At 38.1% G+C, this 16372-nt stretch overlaps 1 protein-coding gene across 2 annotated transcripts in view; it reads left to right on the plus strand.

Moving 5' to 3' along the window:
* The window catches only part of KDM5A (lysine demethylase 5A), a 97585-nt gene that overhangs the window by 56187 nt on the left and 25026 nt on the right, over positions 1-16372 (plus strand). For both annotated transcript variants that reach the window (XM_015061466.3, XM_053225671.1), the window contains exons 17-22: positions 745-895; positions 2228-2342; positions 4949-5304; positions 9462-9600; positions 12467-12646; positions 13236-13397. In XM_015061466.3, the coding sequence (XP_014916952.2) occupies positions 745-895; positions 2228-2342; positions 4949-5304; positions 9462-9600; positions 12467-12646; positions 13236-13397 (1103 nt within the window). The remainder of the gene's footprint in view (positions 1-744; positions 896-2227; positions 2343-4948; positions 5305-9461; positions 9601-12466; positions 12647-13235; positions 13398-16372) is intronic.

Genomic DNA, 16372 nt, shown 5'->3' on the forward strand with positions numbered 1-16372 from the left:
GTGCTGACAGCTCAGAGCCTGGAGCCTGTTTGGGATTCTGTGTCTCCCTCTCTCTCTGCTCCTCCCCTGTTCATGCTCTGTCTCTCCCTGTCTCAAAAATAAATAAAAATTAAAAAAAAAAAAATAAAAAAAAAAAAAAAAGAAAGAGGCCTTGTTTTGTTTTATGTGTTTTTCTATTAAGGAAAAATCTTAGGCTTCATTTAAGATTTGAGACTAATGGATTGGTTGACTGACTTAAGATTTAGTTTTCTATTTGAGAATCTTCTCTTACATCAAAAGTTAATATAAAATGGGGCAGATGGCTAACTGGCAATAGATATGTATTTTGGGGAGCCATTGTGACCAGTGGACTAACACTGAAGGCTAATTAAGAACAAGGAATTGCAGGGGCAGCTGGGTGGCTCAGTCAGTTAAGTGTCTAGACATTGCTTGGGATTCTCTGTCTCTCCCTCTCTCTTTGCCCCTCCCCTGCTTGCATGCATGCTCGCTCTCTCTCTCTGTCTCTCTCAAAATAAATAAATAAAACATTAAAAAAAAAGAAAGAGGAATTAACCTTACCTGAGAGAAATCATCCATAAGGATTAGGAATGAGCATCTGCTCATAAGCTTTTAATTGCATTGGTGAGATTTTCCCAGCTGCGATGATTCTTCTGATAGGTTGAGGACTAACTTGAGAGGGGTTGGTTAACATTTTTAAATGGCTTTTTATGTCTGTGGTTATAGCATACGGTTTTATTCTTACAGATTTGATTGAATTACGAGTAATGCTGGAAGATGCTGAGGATAGGAAATACCCAGAGAATGATCTCTTTAGAAAGCTCAGGGATGCTGTAAAAGAAGCGGAGACCTGTGCCTCTGTGGCTCAGCTGCTTCTCAGCAAAAAGCAGAAGCACAGGTAAGACTATGAAGAAGAGTTGGGTTCCCCAGTGGTTTCTTGTGGGTTTTTTGGTCTTGTTTGTTTTTCTTTCAGAGTAGAAGCCAGAATTTTAACTGGCTCACAAGGCCCTCTATTTAATCTTTGATCTCTTGTGGCCATTTCCCTTTCTCCTCCAGTCATGTCCCAGTCTTAAACCCCTACTACTCTCCCTTCTTTCTTGCTTCACTCTGCAGTCTTCTTCCCCTTTCTGCTTTTCCTACACACTGGGCACGGTTCTCCTTAGGGCCTTCACAGGCCTTCCCTGCTATCCAGGTGGCTTGTCCCTCACTTCTTTCAGGTCTTTTTCAGATGACACGTTCTTGAAGAAACTTGCTCTGACAACCTTTATAAAATTGCAACCTTTTTATTCTTTTTTCCTGTTTTTTCTCCTAGCCCAGTCACCTCCTGATATACTAATTCATTATCTCTTCTACTGTTTCCCAGGCCCACTAGAACATGTGTGAGACTAGGATGTTGGAGATTTTTTATTCTTTTTTTCATTGCTTTATTTCTTGTGCTTAGCACAATACCTGGCACATAATAGGTGTGCAATAAATATTTGTAAATAAATAAATGATACTACATGCTGAAGGCAGGTGGCAGCAAAGAGTAACCTTGATGGATGCAGGAGAGGCTGTTATTAAGGAGTGTAGAAGTATGAGCCCTTGATTTAATGTAATTTGTATGTGTTAAATTTTCTGTGGTATTGTTTTGTATTCATTCCAACACATTCCTGGTATCTGAACAGGTTCTTCTGTAGCACTTCACATTGGGTTTTAAAATTACTTTGTATATTTTTTATTTATCATTTTATTAGAGAATCTTTCTTAAAGATGTTGGTCAGTGAATCTTTAGCTGTCATTGGGTCACTAACCCTCTCGGAGAATCTGGCAAAAGCTTAGAGACCCTTTTCTTAGAAAAATGCACGTACACATACAGTTCTGAATATGTTTCAGAGGGTTTATTGTCTCCTAAGTTAAAGGTGCCCTTGTTCCACATTTTAAGCTTTTTGAGGTAGAAGATTTAGTTTTATTAATGAGCATAATATTTTGATCTGAGGAATTGATTAACTGTTTGAAATGTTTAACACTTGTAAGATTGGAGGAACTACAACTTGGAGTATTGAATCTTTGAGCCATTAACTAAAGAGGTAAATACCTGATTTGGAGGTGATCAGCATTACAGTGGAACCTCTCAAACACTCATATTCTGGGGTTGCTTGGGTTAGAATTCTAGAGAGACTAGAAGCCCCTTTGATATCAGATGACTATGAATTTTTCTTACTTATGTCTCAATATTATTTCACATCAGGCAAAGCCCAGATAGTGGGAGGACTCGGACCAAACTGACAGTGGAAGAATTGAAGGCCTTTGTCCAACAACTTTTTAGTCTTCCATGTGTCATCAGCCAAGCTCGACAAGTAAAGGTGGAGTATTACGTTTCTTTTCTTGGGTAATAACCTTTGTAGTATGGGTTTCTGTTTTGGGCAGATAAAATACTGTGTCTAGACTGGTTTTTTGTTCTGTTTCTCTTACTGCTGACAGTAAGAATCCTTTGGTTTAGGGGCGCCTGGGTGGCTCAGTCAGTTAGGCATTCAACTCTTGATTTCTGCTCAGGTCATGATCTCACGGTCGATGGGTTTGAGCCCCACATCGGGCTCTGTGCTGACAGTTCAGACCCTGCTTGGGATTCTCTCTCTCCCTCTTTCTCTGCCCTCCCCTGCTTTCTCTCTCTCTCTCTCTCTCTCTCTCTCTCTCTCTCTCTCAAAATAAATAAATAAACTTAAAAAAAAAAGAATTCCTTGGTTTAGTTCTTAGTCTTTAATACTCCCTTTAAGATTCTGGAACCAAGAGTAATTAGTTTAGAATTTTTTTCTGTTTTAATTTTAGATCAGAATCCCTATCTGGCATAGATAAAATTGAAATGCAAGAAAATCATTAAAAGAATCTAAATGTTTCAATAAGTTATTAGTTCATGAGCTTTTAAAAATATGAGCTCTGAAATTACTAGAGTCCTGATGGTTTCTTGAATTTGTAAAATCTAAAAAGTATATATCAAATACATTAATTTGTGTAGTTAGTATTCCTTTGATAGTTCATGGTGGTGGTTTGTGATTTGGCCATGGGCAGGATATCTGAAATGGTTTTTATCAAGGTTATCAGCTTGTGAAATCTAGTATCAATTGTGTTTTTGCTTTATTCCTTGTTGTGGGAGCATTTTGATAGTTGACCACACTTTCCTATCTGAGAGACTTTCTTCTCTAAACATCTGTGACATCACACTCTCTGGTTTTCTAGGTTTTTCACAGTTCCTTCTCTTTAGTCTTCTTTGCTGTTTGTTTTCTCCTTGACTTGACTTCTAATTGTGGAGTATGTTCAGAGCCTCAGCCCTTTCTTTAGTCTAGGTCTTGACATCTTACTTGTTTAGTGACATTAAACAAATCTGATCTGATTCCCAGATCACCAGTTCTTAGTGCCTTTGTTCTTTTCTACAGGCTTGTACGTCCAGTGGCATACTCTCCGTATCCCTTTGGCAGACTAAAGTAATCTTAAAAGCCTTTTAATGAGTCAAAATCCTTGATTCCTTTATTTCCCTTATTACCCTACAACCAGTCTCTAAACAAGTGCTGTTTTTATCTTCAAAATGTATCCCAGAGTGAACCATTTATCATCATGACCATTGCTTAAACTGCTCTGAACCACTAGATTCTAAGCCTTAGGTTACTGTAATAGCCTCTTAACTCACCTCCTTTCTTCTTCTCTTGTCCTTGATAGTTGATTTTTTATTTGGTAGCCAGAATGATTGTGTAAAATATAAATCAAATCATATCATTTATTTGTGGTAAAATTCTCCAGTGCTTCCTCAAAGCCATTAGAATGAAATCTAAATTCATAATCTACAGGGCACTGTGTAATCTGACCTCTGCTTATTTTTAAACTACATTCTCCACTTTGCTTCTCATCACCCACTCATCCAGATGAGCAAGACAGCAAGCTCATTTCTCTTTAAGAGCTTTTGCAGTTATTACTTGCCCTGCCTGAACTGCTCTTCTTCCAGATCTTCTTATAGTTCCCACTTCTGTCTCCTTATTTTAGTTTCAGTTTATCTGTTTTCTGTGACCACCATTGCAATGTAGTATGCCCTCCTTCTCTGGTCATTCTCTATTGTGTTCTATTTTGTTCTCATAGCATTTAAAACTAACTGAAACATTTCATTCACGTATTCAGTGTCTGGCTATTTAGATTAAAATGCGTTCCTTGAAGACAAAGGACTGTATGTTTTAATATTGTGCACTTAAAACAGTGGCTATATCTAAGTCTGCAGTCTTTAAATATTTTTTGAATTGGAGCGCCTCCGTGGCTCAGGGTTAAGTGTCCGACTTCGGCTCAAGTCATGATCTTGCGACTCGTGAGTTTGAGCCCCACATCAGGTTCTGTGCTGCCAGCTTCAGAGTCTGTGTCTCCCTCTCGCTCTGCCCCTCCCCCACTCATGCTCTCTCTCTCTCTCTCTCTCTCTTTCAAGAATACACATTTAAAAAAATTAAAAATTTTTTTTGAATGAGTCGTATTTTAAAAGGAAGAAGGTAAGTAATTACAGAGAAGCATATTTATGATATTTACGTTTTTTACTATCGTATCTATTTGGTGCTATAATGGTGAGATTATTAGATAATCTAGAGTTTGTTAGTTTGCCTGAGCTATATTCCATACTCATTTTGTATCTTTTATTTTTTATTTCTTTAAAAAAAATTTTTTTCCATTTATTGATTTTTTTGAGTGACAGAGTGAGACAAAATGAAAGTGGGGGAGGAGTAGAGAGAGAAGGAGACACAGGATTGGAAGCAGGCTCCAAGCTCTGAGCTGTCAGTGCAGAGCCTGACATGGGGCTTGAACCCACAGACCGTGAAATCATGACCTGAGCCGAAGTCGGACGCTCAACTGACTGAGCCACCCATGCGCCCCTCATTTTGTATCTTTTAAATTTGGTTGTTTTTGTTGTTTTGTTTTTTGTTTTTTTTTTTTACTTTTTCAGAATCTCCTGGATGATGTGGAAGAGTTTCATGAACGTGCTCAAGAGGCCATGATGGATGAAACCCCAGATTCTTCCAAACTCCAAATGTTGATAGACATGGGTTCTAGTCTCTATGTGGAGCTACCTGAATTAGCCCGACTAAAGCAAGAGCTACAGCAGGCTCGATGGTTGGATGAAGTAAGACTGACCCTGTCAGATCCACAGCAGGTCACTTTGGATGTCATGAAGAAACTGATAGACTCTGGGGTGGGGTTGGCACCCCACCATGCTGTGGAGAAGGCAATGGCTGAACTACAGGAGCTCCTTACAGTCTCTGAGCGGTGGGAAGAAAAGGCTAAGGTCTGCCTGCAGGCAAGGTGAACACATACATTGATGACTGTTGCCTCTTTAGTAATGAAGTCAGAGTAGAACCGAAGGAGGAACATAAGGTTCTGTTTCATTAAATATTTAATTAGATGTTTTGTGCCTTCCCTGATCAATCACTAAGTTATCGAATAGGTCTGCACATAAACAGTTTTCAAATATTGTGTGCACTCTAGTGCAGAGTACTTTGCTAGGTACTTTAGGTGATACAAAGTAGTATTTTGTTTAGAACTTTCCATTACCTATGCTGTATTTCAGAGCTAAGAAATGTAAAGCTCACCACCATATGTTACTGTTAACTGAGAGGTACAGAAAAATACAACAGGAGTTTAGAGGAGAGGTCAGTGTTAGCTTGGGTGCTCAGAAGAGAAGCTGGAGAGAAAAGAAAGAACTTAGGTAGAGACTTGAAGCATGAGTGCGATTGAAGCGGAAGGGAGGTAGGAGAAATGTCATAAGCTAAATTGTGTTTTGGTGACAAAAGTTAAATGGGCTTCCCTGGAGTAGAGGATTTATGCAGGAAAGTAGTGGGAAAGAGAAAGAAGGGGAAGAAAACGTTAAGTTGCATTAGCATTGGCACCCCATTGGATTTGTGAGATTTCAGTAAAGCATTCATCATATTTGTGTATCAACTAATTTCATAATTATGTAAGAACTAATGTCCTTTATTAAAGTATTTCTTCAGCTAAAGTTGATACACAATTTCTCGTGTGAGGATGAGGAACCTGGGATACTTAGATCACATAGTTCTTAACACAGCTCAAATTTGAAGCCTTTTCCACTTCATTCCAAAGTCTTCATGTACTTAACTACTTTGCCAGCTACTTATTTTGAATGCAGATGATAGGAAAAGCCTTAGATGATTTAATGAATAATGACCACAGTTTTGTTTTGCCAAGAAAAGGCTGCATGTATTTTTGCTGGATATTTTGCTCTCCAGATGCCATGGAGAATACATACTAAAACGTATCCATAGCTGTTTTTCCTTTGAAACTATTCAGTGTCTTCAGATTCATGACAATTCCAGGAGCATATTAAATGGGAAAAACTAAATAACTGTGGAATGCAAAACTATAATTTGGTATACCTGATGCAACTTACCGTAGTCTACAGAATGAAAATTTGGCGGTAGTAATATGTGAAAACTTTTTCTCTCATTTTTCTACATTTAATCAGTCACCAAGTTTTAGTGGGTTTGCCTCCAAAATGTCTTTCGAATCTGTCTTCACTGTCACTGACCTAGTTACAGTACTCTTGTATTTTCCCTTAATCTTTGCAATTCAGTAAGTATTCGTGGAGTAGCTGCTACATGCCAGGCACTGTTTCTCAGTGCTATAGAGACAGTAGGGAAAAGCACACAGAGTCCCTGCTCTAAAATAGAGCCAACATTCTAGTGGGGAGAGCCAAGAGACAGGTGAATAAGTGAGTGTATGAATGGATGAGTAAATTTTAGATAATTAGTGTCATGAAGAAAAGAAAATTAGAAAATAGAGGGTGATGGAGTTTGGGGATAGTGGGAAGAAGAATCTTTTGTTTTCTTACTCCTGTCAAGATTATCTTTTTGGGGTTTTGTTGTAGTTGTTTGTTTGTTTTTAAATATAATTTATTGTCAAGTTAGCTAATATACAGTGTTTGCAGTGTGCTCTTGGCTTCGGGGGTAGATTCCCTATGATTCATTGCTTAGATACGACACCCGGGGCTCATCCCAACAAGTGCCTTTCTCAATGCCCATCACCCATTTCCCTTCTCCCCCAATCTGTGCCATCAATCCTCAGTTTTGTTTTCTGTATTTAAGAGTCTCTTATGGTTTGCCTCCCTCCCTCTCTGTTTGAAACTATTTTTTCCCCTCCCTTCCCCCATGGTCTTAAGTTTCCCAAGTTCCACATATGAGTGAAAACATATGAAATCTTTCTCTGAATGACTTATTTCATTTAGCATAATATCCTCCAGTTCCATCTACATTGTTGTAAATGGCATGATTTCATTCTTCCTCATTGCCAAGTAGTATTCCATTGTATATGTAAGCCACATCTTCTGAATGGATAAAGTTATCTTTTTGAAACACATGTATAATATTCTTCACGTCTTAGCATTGATTGATTACTGACCATTATTTTCTCAATACCCTTCTTCGCTTTTGGCCTTTTTTCCCCTGCCTCTTAAATAAAAGCTTTCCTCAAGATTCTGATGTAGACCACTTCTGTTTTTCATTGTGTACATCTCCCTGGAAATTTCATCTAATTTCTTGGCTCCATTTGTCCTCTTTATACTGATTAACTCCAAAATCTCATGTATAACAGATATATTTCATAGATATCATCTACTTATTAGATAATTCCATTGGATGTCCTGTTGGTACCTCAGATTCCCCAAATCCAAAATTGGGTTCATTCATACATAAGCCAGTACTTTGGAAATTAACTTTAACCTTTCCTTTCCATTTCCTTAGCCTCAAACTCATTTAACTACCAAGTCATGTTGGTAATATTTCCTCAATGTTTCTCACTTTCATTCTTCTTTTGGGTGCTGTCATAGCTGGCCTAAATCATAGCAACAGGTTCTGTGACCTCAGTGACCTCACTCTTCTCTAACCCATTCTCTACATTGCAACTCATATTTTCCTAAAATATAGGTATGGCTTTTTGACTGTCTTGTTTAAAGCCCTTCAGTGTTTCCCATTCTCCTTGGGATGAAATTTAGACTCCTTAACCTGATTCATAAGGCCATCTGTAATTTAGCCTCTTGCTTTAGGATCTAGCCTCATCCCTTGCCTATCTTCTTTGCATTCTGTGTTCCAAACATAGTGATCCCCACTTGCTTTCTTCAGACATGCCATGTTCTTTCTTGTCTCTGGACCTTTGCACATGCTTATTTTGTTTTCCTGTGGAACATTTCTTCCCTTCTGCCCAGCCCCTGTGGTGTACCCCTACCCTGCCTCTGGTCCCAGCTTTCCTGACTCACTCCTATTAAAAAAGGATAAGAAACTTTAGAGGTCACTTCTGGGAAGCCTTCCTTCACCTGCCAAGTCAGTTTAGGTCCTCCGACTATATATTCCGATAGCATCTTACAGTGCATCATAACTGTGTATTAATAATCCCCCTCCACCACAAGATTGAAAAGTTTCATGAGCATATAGTAGGATTTCTATATGATGAAACTACTCCCACCCTCAGTAGCTTCCTGTTGCTTTCATAGTGAAATTCATGGCTGTCAAGACCGCTTATATCAGTTTGTATCTATCTTTCTGGTCATGTTCTCCTACTTCCTGCTCTTACTCCTATTCCTGTTTTACCTCCATCCTCATGCCAGCCCCATCTTAAACTGGGCTACTAACTTAATTTTTTAAATATTTTATTATTATTTTTAAAATAATCTCTACCTCCAATGTGGGGCTTCAACTCATGGCCCTGAGATCAAGAGTTGCATGCTCTACTCATCGAGCCAATTAGGCTGCCCTGGACCACTAACTTATTTTTAAATGTTTCTTCCTGTGTTTGTTCATTATATTCCTCGTTTTTCTTCTTTAACATTCTACTTGATAAAATCACTTCTTTAAGCTCCCCTCAAGGCCCTTCTCAGCTCCCCTAAGCAGAATTAAACACGACATCCCATTTTGATGAGCCTATACTAATTTGTTCTTAGTCCCCAGTACAGGTTTAATTTTTATCTTGTATTCTGATTAGTTGAGGATAAGGTCTATTTTATTCATCTTTTTTGTAACTAGGTATTCTTGAATGCAGTTGAATTAAATGTATATGGTCAATATTAATGGACTTCTAGACTATTGCTTTTTACATTGCTGTCTAATATGCATCTCTGACAATTTCAGATATTGTGGAGTACTAAAATAGATGCAATTTACTATAGTGAAAAGAGCATGGGCTCTGAGACTCATTCTGAATCAGTATTTCGGCTGTGCCATTCACTGTATTAAATGACTTTGGGGGTAAATAATTGATTTTTGAGCTAAGGTTTTCTATTTGTAAATTGGAAATAAAGATAATAGCTGCTTTGCCTTCCTTATAGAATTGTGGTAAGAAGTAAGTAAAATCATGTATATGAAAGTTCTCTGCACATTCTAAAATGTGATTTAAATGTTGGTAGCAGTTTGACTTTTCCTCATGCATCTACCCTATTTTTGTATTTTTTTTAGACCAAGGCACAGTGTGGCAAGTTTAGAAAGCATAGTGAATGAAGCCAAGAACATTCCAGCCTTTCTACCCAATGTGTTGTCCCTGAAAGAGGCCTTACAAAAGGCTCGAGAATGGACAGCGAAAGTAGAAGCTATTCAGGTAAGGAGCCTCTTGAGTTATCCTACCATTCGGGTAATGCTGTCTCACAGATGAATTCTTTAAGCCTATAATTTTTTAGAATAGAATAACCAGAATAAAATAATGATAGTACTTAAAATTCAATTGTTTTTCCATCTGATTCTATCATTCAAAGTAAATATTACCTATTTAAACGTTAACTTGTTTTGTTGACTCCCTGCTGTGAAAGATGACAGAATTAGCTATTTATTTAACTCTTAGCAATAGGGAGTTTATTCCCTGCTGTATTCTTTGAATCTTTGCCATGTGCACAAATTACTTTAAAATAAGAGGCAGCAAAAAGAAAATGAAATTAATATTTACTGAACCCCATAACACTCATGGTACTATTCTAGTTGTTTGGGAGCAGAAATGTGAGGGAAGGGTGTAAAGGTAGTACCCAGGCCCTCAAAATAGCATATTCTCTAATTAGAAAGACATATACATTTTATTTTATTTTTTTAATTTTTTTTTTCAACGTTTATTTATTTTTGGGACAGAGAGAGACAGAGCATGAACGGGGGAGGGGCAGAGAGAGAGGGAGACACAGAATCGGAAACAGGCTCCAGGCTCTGAGCCATCAGCCCAGATCCCAACGCGGGGCTCGAACTCCCGGACCACGAGATCGTGACCTGGCTGAAGTCGGATGCTTAACCGACTGCACCACCCAGGCGCCCCAAGACATATACATTTTAATTTAAAACAAACTATAATGAGGTGCCTCAGTGAGTTGAGCATTCAACTCTTGATTTTGGCTCAGGTCATGATCCAGGGTTGCGGGATCAAGCCCTGTGTCAGGCTCCATGCTGAGCGTGAAGCCTGCTGAAGATTCTCTCTCTGCCTCTGCCTCCTTCACCCTACTTTCACACTCTCTCTCTCTAAAAGAAAAAAAGAAAACTAAAACAATGAAATAAGGGCTAGACATGAAACTGTATTTGAATATATAAAATTCCTCCTGAATTATAAAAACCTGGCAGCATTTTTAGTATTGAGGGTATACCTACTCTTTATTGTAGAACTATATCCAAATAAAAGGAAACCAACTCTACTAAACTTAGGAGAGAACATACTGTAGTTGTCAAGTTCTAATGACTTCTGTTTTACTTTGTTTTAAGTTGATTTTTTCTGGGAGCTGGTTAGCCGCACTTTTTCTATGCTATTTTAAAAATTACCTGTGTTTTCATTAGGGCAGCTCCTCTGTTTCATCTTTAACCTATTTCAGGAAGTTGGTTGTCCTCGAATGTCTGATAACCCTTAGTTGGCTGTTTATTTATGACTGCTGGACCAAGTCTCCAAGTGTTGGTGGCTGCCATGTGTTTCCTCTGTCATTTAGAGGACTTTTCCTCCACTAAGCCCTCCCTTCAGTGGGGAGATGGACTTGTAGATTCTAAGTAAGTGGAAAACTTCTGTTGACAGGCAGACTCTTCTTTAAGATACATAGTTTGGGAGCAGGCTCTGTCAAGTCTTAGCCAGGAGATATTCTATAGTCAAACAGCTATAGCTGGGCACAAGGAGTATTAGTAAACATGGTATTTGTCAACCATATCTGTATTTGAGCTTTCTTTTCTTTTCCAGTTTGCTGTTCTTTAATCCTAGTCCACAGTGATTTTAATTATACCATTTTAATATCTCTTAGGGCTAGAACCTTCCCATAGTCTTTGTAAAAATTGTCTTAAGTTGATGCACCTGGTTGGCTCAGTTGGTGGAGCATGGGACTTTTGATCTTGGGGTTTGTGAGTTCAAGACCCCTGTTTGGGAGCTGGAGCCTACTTTAAAGAAAAAAAAATTCACTGAAGTTTCTTGCTTATTTATTTTTCCACATGTTTCAGTGTAACTTTCCAAATGAATTTTTAGGCAAATGAGTCATTTAATAGATAGGAACTAACTTTTTATTAGAATGTCTGTTTAGCACGTAACTATGCCTTTCCTTCATTCAGAGCCTCTGAATAACAATAAATGTTAAGGGTATATATACAGTTTCTTGTAGGAATGGTTACATGTCCTGTCTGCTTGGAGATTCATCCAATGTTATCACTCAGAATTACTGTAATGGATTACTTGTTAACCCTCTCCCCTCTTGTAATGATTCATTTAGTTAGTAAATGTGAAGCAGTAATAGTTCTAAAAACAATAATGACTTCATTACACATAAATACTGAACCATGTGACTTAGGCAAATATCCATTCTCATCTGTATTTATAGAACATAAAATGGAGGTGGTTATCAGAACTAAAATACTGCTTTGTAGTATTTGGAAAAGTTGAAAGACTGAAATAGGCAAAAGAGATTACTGATGTCCTTTCAGTGGAATACTGGATATTGTCTGGTGAACCCTCCAAGATTATCTCGTTGAAGGAGTGTGGCCTTAGATTTTGTTTGACCAGGCTATCTTACAACTCTGTCGATTACTAAAAACGATAGTAATACAAATGAATTATGTCCATAGAAAAGCAATTAAGCTTATCTATAATGGAACAATTGATTTCCACATGGTAGAAAAGATGATTGCATTGTCTGGTATGATATTAAACATCTGTTTCCATCTATTAGCAAATTCCTTGCCTCATTCCTGATCGTATTTATATACATGTTCTTTAGATTATCTGTTGAACTGGTTTTTTACATTTTAACTTGTTCTTAATTAATAAAATAAAAAAACTTTGACAACATGAATTTACAGACTTTTTAAAAACGACATTGGCTCTGTTAGTTCAAGAGATACGATTAGGTTTAAAGAATAATATTTAATAAAAAGCTTAACACTAAACTCTGTAAGATCTTCCGACCAGTATTGCTAGACTTCATAAGAAAGTGCAAGCTGTGTGAGAGTGTACTTTTGTTTTTCAGAGTGGCAGCAACTATGCTTACTTGGAGCAGTTGGAGAGCTTGTCTGCTAAAGGGCGCCCTATCCCTGTGCGTCTGGACGCATTGCCCCAAGTAGAGTCACAAGTAGCAGCTGCACGGGCATGGAGAGAACGGACGGGGCGGACCTTTCTTAAGAAGAATTCTAGCCATACGTTGTTGCAGGTAAAGAATAGTTGGTAATTTAACACCTGTAGGTAGGAGTTTCGTTGGTGAGGGTTGTTTTCAGTTTATCTGGTCACGGTTATATAAGTGATTCCTATTAAGTGATATCAAATGTTGACTAGAAATGTGGAGCTTTAGGCAGACTTATTTCCAGTTCATCTTCTGCTGCGTCCAGAATACAGTATCAGCCTGGATCTTATCTCTGTTACTAATAGATTCTGTCATTGAAAGATTTATTTCTCAGAAGTACAAATTTAAATAGTCGTTATCTTTTTTATCTTGAGCATTTGAACATCGTAAAGAGCATAGTTGGAGTAAGATAGTTTCACGTTTGAGGACTGCTCCCTAATTGCTAACCTTGTGTCCTTGGGCAAGTTGTTTCCTTTCTTAGCCTCAGTTTCCCTGGTTTGTAAAATACAGATAATACTACCTACTACGGAGGGTTATTGTGAGGACTGAATTAGGTAATGTGTATAAAGTATGTAAAAAAGTGTGTAGGACATGATGGTCAGTAAATGATTCCTTTTATTATTTTCAGTTTTAAGATTTTTTAAAAACTGGAGCTCAGTGTTTGGTTTTATTTTTGTAGGTGCTGAGTCCCCGGACTGACATTGGTATATATGGGAGTGGTAAAAACAGAAGGAAAAAAGTAAAAGAACTAATAGAAAAAGAAAAAGAAAAGGATCTGGACCTTGAGCCTCTGAGTGATCTCGAGGAAGGATTGGAGGAAACCAGAGATACAGCCATGGTGGTAAGAAATTATGTAATGCATCTTGAATCTGCTTGTGAATACAAAATTCTGTGAAGATATTAGCAGATTCACTGGTTTTATGTTCTTAACTATTTTTGTTTTGTAAACATTATCTTTGGCTTTATATATATATGTATTTCATTTTTTATTTTTTAAGTTTTTATTTATTTTTTTAATTTACTTTCAAATTAGTAGTTAGCATATAGTGCAACAGTGATTTCAAGAGGAGATTCCTTAATTCCCCTTACCCATTTAGCCCATCTCCCCTCCCACCATTCCTCCAGTAACCCTGTTTGTTCTCCATATTTAAGAGTCTCTTATGTTTTTGTGCCCCCCCCCGTTTTTGTTATTTTTGCTTCCCTTCCCTTATGTTCATCCGTTTTGTATCTTAAAGTCCTCATAATGAGTGAAGTCCTATGATATTTGTCTTTCTCTGACTAATTTCACTTAGCATGATACCCTCTAGTTCTATCCATGAAGTTGCAAATGGCAAGATTTCATTCTTTTTGATTGCCGAGTAATATTACATTACATACATATATACCACATCTTCTTTATCCATTCATCCATCAATGGACATTTAGGCTCTTTCCATACTTTGGCTATTGTTGATAGTGCTGCTATAAACATTGGGGTGCATGTTCCCCTTTGAAACAGCACACCTGTGTCCCTTGGATAAATACCTAGTAGTGCAATTGCTGGGTCGTAGGGTAGTTCTATTTTTAATTTTTGAGGAACCTCCATACTGTTTCCCAGAGTGGCTGCACAGTTTGCCTTCCCACCAGCAGCACAAAAGAGAGCCTTTCTCTGCATCCTCACCAATATGTTGCCTGAGTTGTTAATTTTAGCCATTCTGACAGGTGTGAGGTGGTATCTCATTGTGGTTTTGATTTGTATTTCCCTGATGATGAGTGATGTTGAGCATTTTTTCATGTGTCGGATGGCCATTTGTATGTCTTTGGAGAAGTGGAGAAGTGTCTATTCATGTCTTTTGCCCATTTCTTCATTGAACTATTTGCTTTTTGGGTGTTGAGTTTGATAAGTTCTTCATAGATTTTGGCTACTAACCCTTTATCTGATGTGTCATTTGCAAATATCTTCTATTCCCTTGGTTGCCTTTTAGTTTTGCTGATTGTTTCCTTCGCTGTGCAGAAGCTCTTTATTTTTTATTTTTATTTTTTTATTAAAAAAAATTTTTTTTAATGTTTATTTTTGAGAGAGAGAGAGAGATACATACAGAGCATGAGCAGGGGACGGGTCAGAGACAGAGAGAGACACAGAATCTGAAGCAGGCTCCAGGCTCCAAGCCATCATCATAGAGCCCGACACGGGGCTCGAACCCACAAACCGCAAGATCATGACCTGAACCGAAGTCAGACGCTTAACCAACCGAGCCACCCAGGCACCCCAGAAGCTTTTTATTTTGATGAGGTCCCAATAGTTCCATTTTTGCTTTTTTTCCCCTTGTCTCCAGAGACGTATTGAGTAAGAAGTTGCTTTGGCCAAGGTCAAAGAGGTTTTCGTCTGCTTTCTCCTCTAGGATTTTGATGGCTTTCTGTCTTGCATTTAGGTCTTTCATCCATTTTGAGTTTATTTTTGTGTATGGTATAAGAAAGTGGTCCAGGTTCGTTTTTCTGCATGTCGCTGTCCAGTTTTCCCAGCACCACTTGCTGAAGAGACTGTCTTTACTCCATTGAATATTCTTTCCTGCTTTGTCAAAGATTAGTTGGCCATACGTTTGTAGGTCCATTTGTGGGTTCTCTGTTCTGTTCCGTTGATCTGAGTGTCTGTTCTTGTGCCAGCACCATACTGTCTTGATGATTACAGCTTTGTAATATAGCTTGCATTCTGGGATCATTTTTTGTATTTGTAATCAAAGTTTATCATTTTGCTCCCTCCCTAAAATTGTCTTTTCCATATCTCTGTTCGTTATTATTGTTTTAATAGTTGCTAATATTCCTTCAAATTGTCCATGATTTGCTGAACAGTTCTCTGATACATCAAATATTTTGATTGTTCTAAGTATTTACTATTATGGATAATATAAAGTGAACTTCTTTGTAAAGCCTTTTCCTTTTTTCAGATTATTTTCCTATACTTGACTCTTAGGAATAGGATCACTGGGTTAGAGTTTAATAGCATTTAATACTGTGCTTTTAAAAGGAATTGTATCTATTTAATTTTTTTAAGTTCATTTATTTTGAGAGAGAGAGAGCACATGCACAAATGGGAGAGGGTCAGAGAGAAGGAGAGACAGAATCCCAAGCAGGCTCTGCAACATCAGTGCAGAGCCCGATGTGGGGCTTGAACCCACAAACAGTGAGATCATGACTTGAGCGGAGATAAAGCATCAGACGCTTAACAGACTGTGCCACCCAGGTATCCCTTTATCCATTTAATGATTCCAGCTACTATTTAAAATATCTCCCTTCTCTTTGTAGCATTCATAGTATAGTGAGTGCTGAAAATATTTGTAGCTAATTAGAATGATGGGTGTTTTTGTTTTTGTTTTTTGAGAGGGGGGTACAAGTGAGGGAAGAGCAAAGAGAGAAGGAGAGAGAGAGAATCCCACAAGGGGTCGAAAGAAAGAGAGAAGGAGAGGGAGAGAGAAGTGGGGCTAACTCAAAGTGGGGCTTGTGCTCACCCGAAGTAGGGCTCGAGCTTACCTGAAGCAGGGCTCAAACTCAAGAACTGTGAGATCATGACTTGCGCCGAAGTGAGATGCTTAACCTACTGAGCCACCCAGACACCCCAAGAATGATAGATATTTTTGGAGAGGAGGAGGAAAGTGTGAAGATGACTAGGAGCCTGAGGTTGTAAAGAGAAATAAAAAATGAGTTTGGGCAATATGTAACAGCAGGGAATTACATACATTAAGTCACTTGATATGGCTGCTTCTGCCTACAAATGATCTTGGTTTGAGGCCAGTGGAAATGATTTATTAGCAAATCTGCCTAACAAGTCCGTCCTGCCAG

The sequence above is a fragment of the Acinonyx jubatus genome, chromosome B4, assembly GCF_027475565.1.
Source record: "Acinonyx jubatus isolate Ajub_Pintada_27869175 chromosome B4, VMU_Ajub_asm_v1.0, whole genome shotgun sequence".
Taxonomy (NCBI): Eukaryota; Metazoa; Chordata; class Mammalia; order Carnivora; family Felidae; genus Acinonyx; species Acinonyx jubatus.